The sequence below is a fragment of the Galleria mellonella genome, unplaced genomic scaffold (genome assembly GCF_026898425.1).
Source record: "Galleria mellonella isolate WM207_F2 unplaced genomic scaffold, CSIRO_AGI_GalMel_v1 utg171, whole genome shotgun sequence".
Taxonomy (NCBI): Eukaryota; Metazoa; Arthropoda; class Insecta; order Lepidoptera; family Pyralidae; genus Galleria; species Galleria mellonella.
In genome coordinates, this window is record NW_026442014.1 from 4760852 (window position 1) to 4776568 (window position 15717).

Genomic DNA, 15717 nt, shown 5'->3' on the forward strand with positions numbered 1-15717 from the left:
TTCAGCAATAACACAGCCTTATCGTACCTACTTATATGAGTGTTATGTGTTGTCTTGTAATCGATTTCAATAGAACTCAATGAAAAGAATCAAGTTTAGTTGAAATTTTCACAGAAATACTCTAAATAAAATTGAAATATTCAATCGATTTTCGATTTGTACTACTTTTGAACAATATTCGACTATATTAGTTGTATAGTCGGGCCGATTATTAGTTTGTTTATGTCTTTATTAAATTCTATTGATAAAGACTATATCTTGTATAATTTCAATAATAATAATAAATTAGGTTATTCATCACATCATTTAATTTTTTTTTTTTATCTTTTTTATACTATTATTATATTTTTTATCTGTGCTAATGTTGCTATGCTAAACGCCAGGCACCAACAAAAGCAATATCGACCTAAATATTTAATCTCACATTTTTTGTGATAGAGTTTTGCACAAAGTTTTTTTTTTTTAGTTTATCTAATGATATACTTAGCATTAAATTTTTTATGTTACATTTTTGTACAGAATCTACCAGTCGGAAACTTTTTACAGAATTTATCTGTAAAATATCGTGTTTCTATCGTGGTTAATTCCTAGTGAATTCCTTATAGTGAGCCAACTGAGCTGATTATGTTCTCATACAATAAACAAAATCGGTCAAGATGTTGCATTAAATAGATATATAATAAAAAAATACAAGCATGCTTTGCATAATTGTGAAGTGAAAACGAACCATGATTTATTTGTTCATTACGAATATCATCTCGGGAATGAAAAAAAACACCTATTTTCGATATCTCTAATGACTATAAATTACCCTAAATTAAATTATCTACCTATTATAATATTTGTGTGATATATAAAACTTTACAAATACTAGCTTGTTTTTTTTTTATCGTTGACTTATGATTGTGATATTATTTTTCCAACCTTCAATGTTAATCATAATGCTAATATATCTTTATTTTTAGTTGAATTAAACCAATAAATTCGCTTTGGTCTATAGTTTTGTATTAGTAACAATGTTGCCTTCTTCGAAAAATACCACAAAAATATTTTCTTAACACTGCCATCTATGTAATATAAAGGTACATATCGAATATTATTTAACTAGCGGCATCTATCGTTAAAAGTAAAATAAAAGTTACATGCTATTCTCGATAAACATAAAGCGAGAAGTTTTGACGTTTTATGTCTTCAAACGAGAATACCGTTTCAAATAATGTTTGACATTTGAATATTACCATTTTCCTAAATAAAATTTACCTTATACGCCGAACAAATACCCAGTTTTTAGTTAATAATGTATAAATTGGAAATAATATTAAAATAAATATGCTCATATCTATAATTTGTAATAAATCATTTGTTAGATACTGACGTTATTGTGTGATAAACATAACACTCGATATGTTAACAGTTCATCGAAAATATTTACGAGTGAACGGTTTACTTGTTGGATAATGACTACCGTCGCCCATAGGAAATCACAACACTGGAGGATTTGCAAGTGTACCGCTAACCTTTTAAAAAATAATATTCTCTTGTATAAATTATAAAGAATTTATTTAATATAAATTAATAAAAATATATCCTTTGTATGTTCATGATCTTATTTCCCAATAGGCAGATATTTTGTTAGAATTGCTTCTATGACGTACCTACGGTGTCTACCTCGATTATGGGGAAAATTATTAGCTGACAACCCAGTCTATGACGTTCGTAGCAAGTAACAAGTTGTGTTTTTATCGATCGTATTATTGGTATCGTTTAAAATACACAAACACTTAGTTTTGGCCACCTTCAGAGAAAAATCAATCTTCAAAGAGTGTAACCGTACTTTATTGAATATTGTTATCTTAGAAATTAGCATAGGTGTTATAATTTGCGTGGCGGGAAATACCGTTCGATTAGTGCAGTTTATATTAAGTTTTTCTCATATTTTCTGACACGAACAAAATGTTTCTTAGAATTTTGGCCACGTTAAGTATTTATCTTGTATTTACGAACGCTTATGAAGTGGATACCTATGAATTTCTCATGCCCAATGTTTGGCCTCATAGGGTAAGTACCTGGCAATTTGACTACATTTTACAGAATGATTTCAAATAAAAAAATTAAAAATTATCTTTAGCACCTAAATAGTAATTATTTATTTTGTAAAAGTATAATTTTAGTTGTTTATTGTACCTGTTCCTAATTTTTGTCTTGTTGACTTCCACAAGGAATGATCTTGAATCTCTTGCATCCACTGACTGTACTTTAAACATTCTAAAAAATTCTTACATAATTTGTGAAAATTGGTAAGTATTCAACTCTACTTGTGTCTTGTATTAAAAAAAAATATTAATAGTTACCATAAAGATAACTATTTATATGTATTTTAAATTTAAATTCAGAATAGATTTCATTTTCAGAATGTACATTTTGTAGAGCAATTTAGTTTTATAAAATAATTTTTAATTGCCAGTAGAGTCAATTTAAGAAGAAAAAAAAAAAAGAAATTTAAATTGACTCCAGCTTGGGTGTTCTAGATCAAGTTGTTTATTAATATTATTGTGTGGTGTCTGATAACATGTGGTAGCTTTGCTAAACTACCATGTAATTAAAATAATTATATTAATTATTAATTCATTTTTAAATGTTCATTCTCAATTCAACTGTTATTTTTTTCCTACAGCTATTTTATGCTAGATCTTTACTAATTCTTATTGTTTGTTGATTTTTTTTTAAATTATAGGGTTTATCTATAATTTTGTGAGGATTGATTTGTAGTCATTTTGTGTATCAAAAGTAATGATTATAACATTATAAAGCTACTAAAATTATCCAACTTCATCATTTATATTCTGGTTTTGAAGTTAAAAAATACTTTTTCACAATGTTGTAAAATTTCAGATTATTAAGATCTTATTATATATATTTTATATTGTAGTCTGCTATCAGAGCTTTTTAAATAATGAAAATTAACTTTATAATTTTTTTTTGTGTATTATTTTTGTTTATCTAATATATAAATGTACATTTATGAAATTATACTATTTATAATATAATGGTTTTTTTTTTAATACAACTTAGAATGCCAAACAAGCTGATGGCTCACCTGATGTAAAATGGTAACTGTCGCCTATAGACAAGAGCAGTACCATAGACATAATAAAGTATACTGTTTCCCCCATGATACCCCCCATGCATTGTCATTCCTGAAGACTCAGGTGTTATTCCTCTGTACCCAGTAAATTCACTCTATATCCCACCCTTCAAACCGAAACACAGCCATGCAAATACAATTGCTTCACGGTTGAAACACAAATGGGACAGAGGTATCCAAGCAAATGTGTATAATATCACTATAAAAAAAGATTTATATTTTTTAAGTTCTTTTTTTATAAAATGTCAGATAATTTAAAAGTAATGATGGCTATAAGTTCATAATACAGCAGTATATCTTTAGTACCTTAGGTACTTGTTAAATCAACAGTTTTGAATGTACAATGCCCATGAAATTGTAAATTGGATAGGTATAACCTTGGAAAAGTAATTTTTTTGATAACAGCTATTAGGTACTTATTTGATGAATTATTTTTCACTACCAAAATAATTTTGTTGTTATTTGTTGGTACTTCATACAATTTTGGTATGGCTCAATATCTTCATTGATTTTTGATGGATTTTGATATTTTTAACACGATTTTCTTATTTTCAATTGACTTCAAATAAGGAGAAGGTTCTCAATTTTGTTGTATTTTTTTTTCTTTTGTTACCTCATAACTCCGTCAGTTACAGATTTAGAAAAAAATATTTTTTCATTCAAAAGGATGTACTTTCAAATCGGCCACTTAGAAATTTTATCACAATCAGTTTGGTAGTTTAAGAATAAAAATAACTAGTATTGCCACAATTGAAGTCTGTTTGGTGGAATATACTTTTAATACAAATTAAAAATTGATCAGTTGATTGAATGTCTTGATTTGTAAGTAATTTCAGTTAGAAATTAATAATCGTAATTTAATTTAGGTTTGAAAGGTGAGATAAGACAATGAAATTATAGGCTGTAGAGGCATAATACTTCAGGAAGGGCAACACTTGAAGGGCATTATGGATTGTCGTCCATAATGCCCTACAATAATATAATGTACAGTGGATATAATAGAGTATACTATGTCCAGTATACTCTATTATATCTACTGTACTGTTCCTGTCTATAGGTGTAGTTTAACATTTTCCATCCGGTGGGATATCTGCGTTTTTGCCATTGTAAGTTGCATAAAAACAAAAGGCAGTGTTTTTTAATAATTTCAACAAAACTTGGTAAACTTTCCAATATAATTTTTATTGAAAAGGTTATCAAGAAATATACTACAAATTGGTACTAAGAGAAAGTGAGAGATAGTCTCTAGCGTGATACATCATGCTACTGTGCTTAAATGTATCTCTACTCTATAGTATATTTACTACTCTATAGTAGTAAGTAGATTATAAAATCTGTATTCCTGTGGCCTCAGTTACAGTTCATCTCTTTTAAGTTTTTGCGTGTGTTTGTGAAAACCAGGGCTTCAGTTATTTGGAACATCTGTTTCAATATATGCACGGTATAGGATAATAATTGGATAATAGCTGACCCTGCACAAGCCGCTTCATTGCATATATTATTGAACTGCTCGCATCTATAGGTGCACTCTAACAATACATTATCTTAAATTAAATAAAATGGAAGAATTTTACTAAAAATTATTATTATAAGAAACTATCTATAGTCTGCGACTTTATTTCACGTGAATTGGTATAAAATTGCCTTATGTATTAAGTTAGATATAAACAAATTTCATTCGAATTCTTTCAGCTATTTAAGCATGTTTAAATAACAAATATACTGCTGTGAATACTGTGTAATTGAGTATAAACATATGCTGTATGGTACGGTAAGTTATGCTGTGCTGTAAGGATGCTGTGATCAAGCTGTAATTATTAGTGGCTATTATAAAAATATATATTATATTAATTTAAGCAATCCTTACATACTTTTCAGCACATCATAAAAGCTTTCCTTCTGGGTGTATTCTATAGTTTAGTCGTTAATGAATCAAGGGCTACCAATTGAAATCACAACTACATGCAAAAATTGGGGTTTGTTCATCTTGGCTCCTTAATGGTTTAACTAATTGTTATGAAATTTGGTATATACTTCCAATATAGGATAAAGAAAGATATAGGCTACAAGTGTTTTCTTTCTTAGTCAATAGACTTATCTCTGGTTGAAGTAAGGGATAAAAGCTGGTATATAATATTAGTGAGTGTAGGGGGAAAGGAATTGCTAGTAATAACAGCCCAATTGCAACAGTTCGGGGGTCGACCACGTACTCATTTGTTGCAGTATCTGGCCGTTCATTTGCCTTCCTAATGCTCCTCAAATATTGCGTCTAAACTGCGCCCACCATGTACCCTCTTGTATAGGCATTCCGTCACCCGTATCCAATAGCGAGGACGGGATGCCTTGAATACTGTACCGCAAACCATAAAAAAACAGCTCAATTGCTAGCAATATGTCCAAGCGATTCCCCCTGGAAATCATCGTGGTTAATTCTTCTGGAATTCGTCACGATAGCTCTCACTGGTCACTCACTCTCACCTCATCAGCTTATACCGATAGCGCAGATGGGGGGTATGATTCCATTCTCACCCATTAAAAAAATATTAATGAGCCTTGATACGAGTATAAATTAATTATTGAATTGTTCATTGAACATAGGGAAGTATCTTATTTATTTTATTTATTTATTTAAACTTTATTGCACCAAGTAAAAAGAGAAATAACAAATACAGTAAATATTAATGAGAAGTGATACAAAAGGCGGCCTTATCGCTAAGCAATCTCTTCCAGACAACCTTTGGGTAGAGGACATTGAGAAAAAGACAAAGAGTAGGTGGCGCACTATTATATAAATATTATCATATACAAACATATATAGATACATACATACATATATACACATATAATATCTTCTTCATGCCCTTTTCCAATAACTATTTGGAGTCGGCATAATATATTTTCTTTCATTCGTCTCTATTAGCACTCATCTCACTAGTCATTTCCTTTCAGGCCGTGTCATTTTTCTAACAGTGCGTCTATCTTTTTCTGGGTCTTCTGTACTTTTTTTTGTTGGATGTTAATGAAATGGTGACCCAGCCTGCGCTAACAGTATGATTAACAATCTACCACCCCCCTCTTCTGTACTTATAACCATGTTCATACGTAATACCTTCTTACCACATTCTCTTATTCCCTGCCTCACATGCCCATTTAACATACTGTTAATAAATTAATTGGTGTAACTAAGGGCATAGGTCACATAATATTGTTTATTCAGACCTTGATAACTTAGTATGTGCTATATTCCATAAATGAATGAAAGATAACTTTTTCGAATACAGGTTAATACAGAAGTATTGGGGGGAAAGGGATTGTTAGTAATGGAGACTGAGAATCCCATTGCTAGCGATATATCCAACCAAGTCGACCTCCTCGCGGTTCCCCCTGGAAACTATCATGGTTAATTCCTGATGAATTCATCATGGCTAACTGGCCTGTTTTCATTCTCATCTATCACCCCTCACTGGTGCTCCGCCAGCGTATCCCGTTATCGCAGGCGGGGTTACCATACCATTTTCACCCATCAAAAAAAAATACAGAAGTATTTAATGTTAAAGATAAGACTCTCTGCAATAAACCATAAAGTCTATCGTCAATTTTGCCATTTGCGATTTAATTTAGATATCAGTTCTATTCTATCCACATGATGGGAATCAAATTGACCACTGATAAAGATTATATTGATCAATATCCACTTCGATACGCCTACATTCGCGCGTAGGAGTGTCGTTAAGTGGATTTTATAGGTGATGTTTACTCAGTCTTTGTAATGATATTTAAACTTGGTTTTTATAACGCCTACTCTAATAGTTTATTTAGTTCATCCAATTACAATATTGACTCTTATTACAGACTGGCATCCATATTACGTAATCAAATCTTTTTGCGTGGAATTAGTATAAGAAATATATAAAAAATTCATACCCATATATTCATACCCTTCGACTCAGTGCAACGACGAGCTATGAGAATTGTATATTTATTAGTGATGTATAGTTATTATAGAACAGTACATGAGTGTAGTCGATGAAAAATTTTATTTTCCGTTATTGTATGATATTATTATTGATAAATGAAAAACAGTAGATACCTACACACACAAAGAACTGTAGAATACTTTCACAGACTAGCGCATTAATACGTGATTTTTGCCTCAGTTGAGTTCTGGGTTTGATTTATGATTTTTATAAGACCGTTCATTAAAATGTTTTCATTGGTTAAGATGAATATATTAATTTCGAAAAATAAATATTTTAATGTATTGAATTAAGTATGATTCGTTTATTTTAATTTTAGGACGAGCTGTACCTCTGCACCCCGATAAGGATTTCACCACAAACCAACTATTATATAGGTATGTCCTTTTAGTGTTATATTCGTAATTTCTGATTCTGAATACTATTTTATTTAAAATAATGGTGTCTTTTTTAAGCATTTTTATATTTGTTTTTTGTTATTGCAAGTTATTGCGAATGTACCTATTAAAAATTATTATATATATATATGTTGTTTCAGTGGGATTTGAACCGAACGCGTCTATGCATACTGCTCATCATATGCTTCTCTATGGCTGTTCTGAACCGGGTTCCAATGATTCAGTATGGTAAGTCAATTTCAATATTCTTTATAAACATATGTATATCAGGGGGGATTTCGTAGGTACATTATCACCTCTGTACTATGACTTAATAATGAAATCGCGACTATCAACCATTTTACTCGAGGGGAAATATATTAAAAGGTAATGGGGACAAGTGGTCTTTGTCAATAATGTAGGTACCCATCACTCTATTCCATCTAGAAGCCATTACGGTCATTTCCTAATGAATTCATCACAAGGAGTCTATAAACTTGACTTGTTCTCCATCTGCTATTCATCACTGGTACTCCGCCCGTGTATACAGAAGCATAAGGAGAGGTATCATTCTATTTTCATCAATTAAAAAAAAATACAAAAACATTTCTGAAATTGTCACTTTTAACAATTTCAAAATTATTGCTCGTTCTGTTGTTATATGTTTGCTGTATTTCGTGGTTAAAGGCGAACTAAACGTTCGATTTCGGCAGAAGTAACGAATTTCAATTCATTCGCCTTCAAATCAAATGAAGGATGCCAATTGAGTTATATTATTAACGCAATTGACTGGTCAGGAAACTCTGAATGTGATTATTACTACTTGTGCGAGGGTGCTGCCCTCTAGCGTCAAGTTTCAAGGCCATCTGTTTTACGAGAGCCTCTAACGTGGTATATTTTTCGATGCAATATAATCGATGGATATTCATCTATACTAGAGATAAACTTGTAACTTACAAGGCTGTTATGTTATTTGCTTTTTGTAATATATTTGCTTGAATTATGCAAATGTATTTAATATTTAACATTTCAATAAATGGATATAAAGATACAAAGAAATTTAACTGACTCTCAATTTCCAGGAGTTGTGGTGAGATGCAAAGCAACGAGATTGATGATATGTACAACACAGCCAGTCCCTGCCGTTCTGGGTCTCAGGTAATTTATATTTACTATAAAAGTTCATGCATTGGTAATATCTTAGTTTTACCAGCAAATCTTTGGTCCTATCAACATGAGTTGGTAAAAGATTAAAAGGGTTTTGTAATACCTAACCTACCTTTCCGGGGGGGAAAGGGATTGTTAGCAATGGAGTTTGACAGCCCCATTGCAAGCAATTTGCCCTATTAGGTCGACCTCCACGTGGTTCCCCCTGAAAACCATCGTGAACAATTCTTATTGAATTCGTCACGATGGGTTAACTGACCTGCTTCATCCTCATCTATCATCCTTCACTGGTGCCACGCCGGTGTATACCGATAGCGCGGGTGGGGTTACCATTCCATTATCACCCATTAAAAACAAAAAAAAACCTACCCTTCCATTCATGAGTACGAACACCACCCATTAAATATGTCTAAATATTATGTCTGTTATTATTTTACATCGTGATAGAACAGTTAAGGATTAACCGTCTGTCCTGGTATGGACATGTGATGTGCAGTGATAAGGAGCATATTTTAAAAAAGGTATTAAATGGGAATGCAGATGGCTATATGGGCAGAGGAAGACCTATAAAGACATGGATGGACTGTGTAAGAGATGATATGGCCCGAATGGTACTGAATGCGGAAATTACTGCAAATAGAGTAGAACGGAAGAGAAAAACATTACGTCGAACCTGAATAATAATTGGTATAAGATGATTATGATGACTATTTTACATCTTGTCACATCTTTTCTTATTTATATCTACTAACCCCCGTATAAAAATCTCAAACATCTAAAAAACCTATAATAGTGTTGTCTTTTTGTTTTAAGCTAATACCTAATTAAAACATAGAGTTACAAAACACACCAAAAATTACTTTAATTTTTCTGAATAATTTATATCATATTTAATTTGTAAAGGTTCTTTTTTTTTTGTTTAAATGGTATTTAATTTAAATATATTTTAATAAATTAAAAAAATATTTGATTATAATGAAATAACACAGGATATAATTTAGACTAACTGTTCAAAGTCGCTGGACACAGCTTAATTTAAAATGAATTACTTGCAGAGAGAAATACAGAAAAAGACGCTTAGAAATTTTATAAAACTCATTTTTTAAATATCACAAATGTTCCACTATTACAGATTGTGTACGCCTGGGCCCGTGACGCACCAAGCCTTCACCTGCCCAAGGACGTCGGTTTCCTCATTGGAAAGGACTCGCCTATCAAGTACTTAGTCCTGCAAGTGCATTACATGCATGGTTTTCCAGGTATGAAATCTATTTATGATTTTTATAAAGGCGTCCACGAATATGACGATTGAACCTTCGTCATACTTATGATTATAGGTATTGTTGTGTTACATATTACAACAAATTTACACTGATTGATTATAAATAGCTAACCAACGTGTTAAAAGAAATATAAAATGGAAGGATTATATATGGGCAAATCTATCTTGAACCATCTACTGCTGAACATAAAGTTCCCCCTTGGGGGATTTTGCCAGTAGTAGCCACGTTTGACAAGTGGATTTACAACCGCAGTTAGGCTTTAGAGATGTTTTAAGAGGAATGCTGCTGACCACCCTCGCTCCCCCTTAGTCGCCTCTTACTACCTCCACGGGAAAAGAAGGGATGGCCTATTCTATGCCGAAATCAAACAGCGAAATAATTATACTGCCATTTGTTAATTAATTAAGATCGTGTGCCATGAAACTTGAAATATAATCTTAATAATTTAAAACCTCCTGTAGCTTTTCAGTTTAGCTGCAATTTTTTCTGTACTTCTATTATGCAATATCTTTGTCAATTCTGAATTGATTTTCGTTAGTTCCTTACAAACTGTAGTAAAATTTTCTGAATTTTTTTTTTTTTTTGTATAATATTCAAGTGCCACCCCTAGTGTCATAGGTGTTCATAAGCTAGAATGAAAATTTGTTTGCCATCTTCGTAATAAAAAAAAAAAATATTATATCAATAATTTTATCTTAGTACCACATGAAATAAAAATAATTATAAAAATATACCTCGATACCGAGTTGTTGATAAACATAATGAGGTATGTTATTAAAAATCAATAAACATAAATTCATTTGATTACAAAGCATCCGACTTAATAGGATGTGACTAATTTATTGGCGTTTTATAAAACAATTTGAATTATGCATGATTCGTGTATTATATAATTTCAGGAGGCAAAACCGACAATTCGGGAGTATTTCTCAAGTACACAAAGAAACAGTAAGTTTTTAAATATTAGATATTTAACATTATTTTTTAACTTCTTTGCATTGTCTGTTTTGGAGATATATAATCTTTCTGTCTCTCTCCTTCTCGAGTCCTTCGAGTCGGATCATTTGTTGGAAATCTTATTCCTGGAATATGACAATAGGCAAAGCTATATAAATTGATTATGATTCAAAATAAATGAATTTGAATGTGTATCTAAAAATAAAGACGACAAATAAAAGAAATTGTCGCACTCTCTAGTGCCATCGTAAGCCGTGTATATAAACAGCCATTGTGTGAATTTATATTTGCTCATGATAATAACCTATATAGAAGAAAGACAAGGCGATCTATATACTCCAGAGGAGTGACAACCTTAAATGTATCACCAGGGAGTCCTATTCTTTCCAGTGAGAGATAATGAATAACTTAGACAACGTTAGTAGTGTAGCGGTGTATCATACCTTAAAAAAGTTGTGAGTATGATTCTTATATTCCAAAAAAATCTTCTGTTCTAAAAAAAGTCAGTTCTCTAGTATCCCTAGCACAAGTTACTTAGTTTGTGTGTAGATGGCGCTGAATGACATATATCTAGGAGTGTTTATTTATTTACTTATTCCTTCAGTATGCCACGGCAAGCCGGCGTGATACTACTCGGCACTGGTGGGATGGTGCCGCCAAACGGCATTGAGCACATGGAGACAGCGTGCACCGTCCGCGAAGACAAGGTCATACATCCGTTTGCATTCAGGACGCACACTCATGCACTTGGTGAGTTTTATACAATTAAGATTATTTTCAGCTCGCTATGGTTTCGCTTCCGTAAAAGAATATATCCGTATTTTTGTCGTGAAGCTGTTGTGCATGCAAGGCCATGTTTCGGTTTGAAGGAATATGGTAATGAGATTACAAGGTATAGAGGCACAACACCAAGCTGTTCATAATATCAGCCGTTAACTGTCCACTGCAGAATATAGGCTCCCTCATAAGGGGGGTTTTGCCTGTAGCTGCCACGCTTGGCAGGCGGGTTGGGAACCACAAATTGGCTTTGGTGATGTTTTAAAAGGGACGTTGCTGACCATGTCTGGACCATTAAGTTCCCTTAGTCAGCTTTTACGGAATAGGAAGGGGTGGCCTATTCTATACCGGGACCTACATAACACCATAGTCCTCAGGAATGGCAAAGCATGACATGTATGATGATCTATGATGTCCAATATATATAATTATAAAAATGTAAAATAATATGTACCCTTAGATTATATAGATAGAGCATCGAGTCTCAGAAACGGCTTAACTTTTTGTCAGCTAATTATCAAATTAGTTGACTCGTTTTTTTATCAGTGTCCTTTATACTCACGCACAATGTATCTTGACGTATCTATATTTCATTATATAATTAATAAAATTACTTTTTAAGCACTAAAAAGATGCAAAAATTATAAAACAAAATAAATATAGAAGTTATAAAGGGAACATTCATAATTATTTATCACGCAAAATTATATGAAAATGTTGATCCTCTTTTCTTGAAGTATTTGTATGGAGATACTCTATTTATATAATCTAAGTATGTACCTTACAGGCAAAGTGGTATCCGGATACGTAGTTCGCCGAAAGGACAGCGGCGACGATTGGCAGCTTATCGGCAAAAAGGACCCGCAGTTGCCTCAAATGTTTTACCCTGTTGTGAACGACTCGCCGATTGGTATAGACGACGTTTTAGCAGCCCGATGCACTATGAACAACACCAATGATTTCCCTGTTAACATCGGGTAAGTGTTTGTTTCTTTATCTTAATGACCCATTAACGGCCCACTGCTAGGTTTGAAAGTTTTAATATTTTCTCCACGAAAAGACCAATTTCCATTTGTTAATTCTTTAACTATCTCTAATTGTTTTCATTGAAATTGGAATTATATATTTTTCTGTATTTTTTTGTCTTTTTATCACTGGTTGTAAATATTATTGTCACCGCTAGATGTCGTTATGTATAGAAATTTATTATCTCTATTACAATGGTAGAAATTTTGTGAGGTTAGTGGGCACACATTTTTAAATGTAAAAATAATAATTGTTTCCTGTTTCCTGTTTTCCTTCTTGGCATTTTACCTTGTCTTGCACTGGTGTATTTTTATTTGTTGTTTTTTGGTTCATACGATATCTTAGAAAGAAAAAGTGGTAAATTGGAAGAGATATGGCATATACAATATATTCTCATTACATCACTATAAAATTGTTTATTTTATAAGTAAAATTTGTTTTTCTCTATTTGACCTGTCCAAACCCAGTCCTTTGTTCCTTTTTCTATAATATTAATTATATATATTGTTACTAATTTACTATGAACGAGCATAGTTTATTCGGTGAAATATGATCTAATCACCAAGTTCTTAACGCAAAACTTAGATTCGTGTATTATTTTTTAACTGCTTTTTTTTTCTTTAATTTTTGACGTTTGCTTTAAATGAAAAGCAAACGTCAAAAGATATGTTAATCCTTTTTGTACGGCCTATAACTTCTTTACATCAGAACGCGCGACCATTGCATGAATATGTTTGGAAGCAATAACTGAAGTAAGTATGTTTTCAAATTTCCCCAGAGCCACGAATAAGGACGAAATGTGCAACTTCTATCTAATGTACTGGGTTCAAAACGACTCGCCACTGGAACAGAAGTATTGTTTCTCAGCTGGACCTCCCTTCTACTATTGGCATAAGGCACCGTTGAATTTCAACCGCATTCCAGAACTAGAAGCCAGCACGTTGTAAATCACGGGATATTAGCAAAATTGTAATGTATGAAGGAATATTTGGACTACTAAGCATGGGTTAAAAACCAGTGTTACATGAATCGAGGTAAGATTTAATTCATGTTATACAAATCGAATCCATTATATATAACCCGTCAAAGAAACTGCACAAACCTGTTAATATTCCGCTCTTAACGCGAGAGGCCTATTTAATTTGACGGGTTATACAAAATGAATCATGTATTACAATTCATGTAAAGCGGTTTTTCATTTTCTTTTTCATATCTAAAAGTAAACTTAGACCATGAAGAGGTAAATCTTGCTATGAAAATAAATGAATGTAATTTTGTCTTTTTATTCCAAATATTTGAGAAAATGTTGGGTAAAAGCTGACCACATGTTTAAACATAGTCCCTTATCCTTTCTCATAGTCCAATTTATATTATGGACTTTATATATCTCACTTAATTAACATATTTATAATGTGTAAAGAAATCTTTGAATTTCTTTAAGAATAAATGTTACATTAAATTACCTGTGTATTAAAATGCAGGGTATATTCATATCCTAAATATCAGCTTACAGCTAAAGTAAAATTTATCTGTGTTAAAAAATCATTTACATGGTTTAGTAAGTATTAATATGTGTACCAAGATAAAACTCAAATAAATTCATTTAATTATGAATATACACTATCAGGACTTAATGCTATAAAAAAAATTAGTAAATACAGTATTTAAATATGTTTAAACAACACGAAAGTTTAAAATTAAATAAATTCAAAGTTCTTCAATTTCTTGAACGCTTACTTAATCTTGCTGTATTAATTACGACAAATCTTATATTCTCTTCAGCTAATTTAAAAAAAAAAACTTACTAAGTGATATTGTATATTCTTTGTTGTAAAATATAAACAATATTTAACATTGATAGTGTGTCTAAAAACAAATATATAATGTGGATGTATAAAATGATGAAATATAAATTTAAAAACTTTATTATTTATATATGATAATAATAAGACACGAAATACAATGTAAAACTATATAAAATAATATACCAAAAAAAAAATTATTGCTGAATCTTTGTGCAATATCTCAGTCGCCTATATAACAAATTCTATTTTTAATAAGAGGAGAAGGAGATTAGAGAAAGAGGGAAAGATCTTAGTGGTATTATTTTTGACTTATCATTCCTCAACTATCTCTAATGTTTTTTTTTTTATCGAAATTTGACTTATGTAATATTTTTCTGTGATTTTTGTCTATGTATCACATTTTGCATTGACTCCATCTAGTGGTACTTATTATTGTCACCGCTAGATGTCGTTAAGTATAAAAATTTATAATCTCCATTACAATGATAAGTTTAATGAGATTAGTGGTCACATTTTTAGTTAATTTTTTTAGCTGATTAAGACCGTAAAATTAAAAAAATATTATTTTTATTTCACTGCTTTTTAGGTTTGCTTTTAATACTTCATTTTTTTTAAATTTAGTTAATCATTCCACATTTGAAATTTCTATTCGATCTCGTTGTTTTTTTTTATATATCAGATTGTAGCTTGTTAAAATACATAACATTCCTCATATAACAGGGTAGAATTATGTATGAAATTATGAAGACTTGAATTTTTTATTTTTTTTTTAAATCTCAATGTAACAACAGTAAATTATTAGATAATTGTAATGACTACTATGTTATTATGTTTATAATAAAATATGAAACTAAAAAGTAATAATTGACTAACAGAAGGCAATTACAAAATAATTAGTTTTCTTCTGTACTGCAGTAAAACAAACAATAATATATTGTAATATCAATAATCGCGATGATGATGCGAAGAACACCCGGATTAACTTGTATATTAATCCGGGTGTATTTTAATCCGGGTTGTTGGAATCCAAACATTTAGCGTATTATTGTTTCTGACATGTGTGACAGATGTATGTATGTATGTAATCCGAGTTTTCTTACATTAAAATATAATGTTTACTTAAAAAACTTTTAACAATATAATTGCTGTATTGTTACAAGAATTAAAAATGAAATTATTAATATAATGAGGTGATTATTAAGG

General features: G+C 31.1%; 1 protein-coding gene across 1 annotated transcript; it reads left to right on the forward strand.

Moving 5' to 3' along the window:
- Positions 1-1698: 1698 nt before the first annotated feature.
- On the forward strand, positions 1699-15122 carry LOC113518254 (peptidylglycine alpha-hydroxylating monooxygenase). The gene is made up of 9 exons (XM_026903084.3): positions 1699-2058; positions 7442-7499; positions 7661-7748; positions 8582-8657; positions 9799-9925; positions 10849-10897; positions 11511-11656; positions 12471-12660; positions 13488-15122. The coding sequence occupies exons 1-9, from the start codon at positions 1954-1956 to the stop codon at positions 13654-13656; spliced, it is 1008 nt and encodes a 335-aa protein (XP_026758885.1). The 5' UTR covers positions 1699-1953; the 3' UTR covers positions 13657-15122.
- The last annotated feature ends 595 nt before the right edge of the window (positions 15123-15717 follow it).

Coding starts and splice junctions, on each gene's coding strand:
- LOC113518254 (XM_026903084.3), top strand. CDS start 1,954: ATGTTTCTTAGAATTTTGGCCACGTTAAGTATTTATCTTGTATTTACG. Junction 10,898..11,510: donor CTCAAGTACACAAAGAAACA/GTAAGTTTTTAA, acceptor TTATTCCTTCAG/TATGCCACGGCAAGCCGGCG. Junction 11,657..12,470: donor GACGCACACTCATGCACTTG/GTGAGTTTTATA, acceptor TGTACCTTACAG/GCAAAGTGGTATCCGGATAC.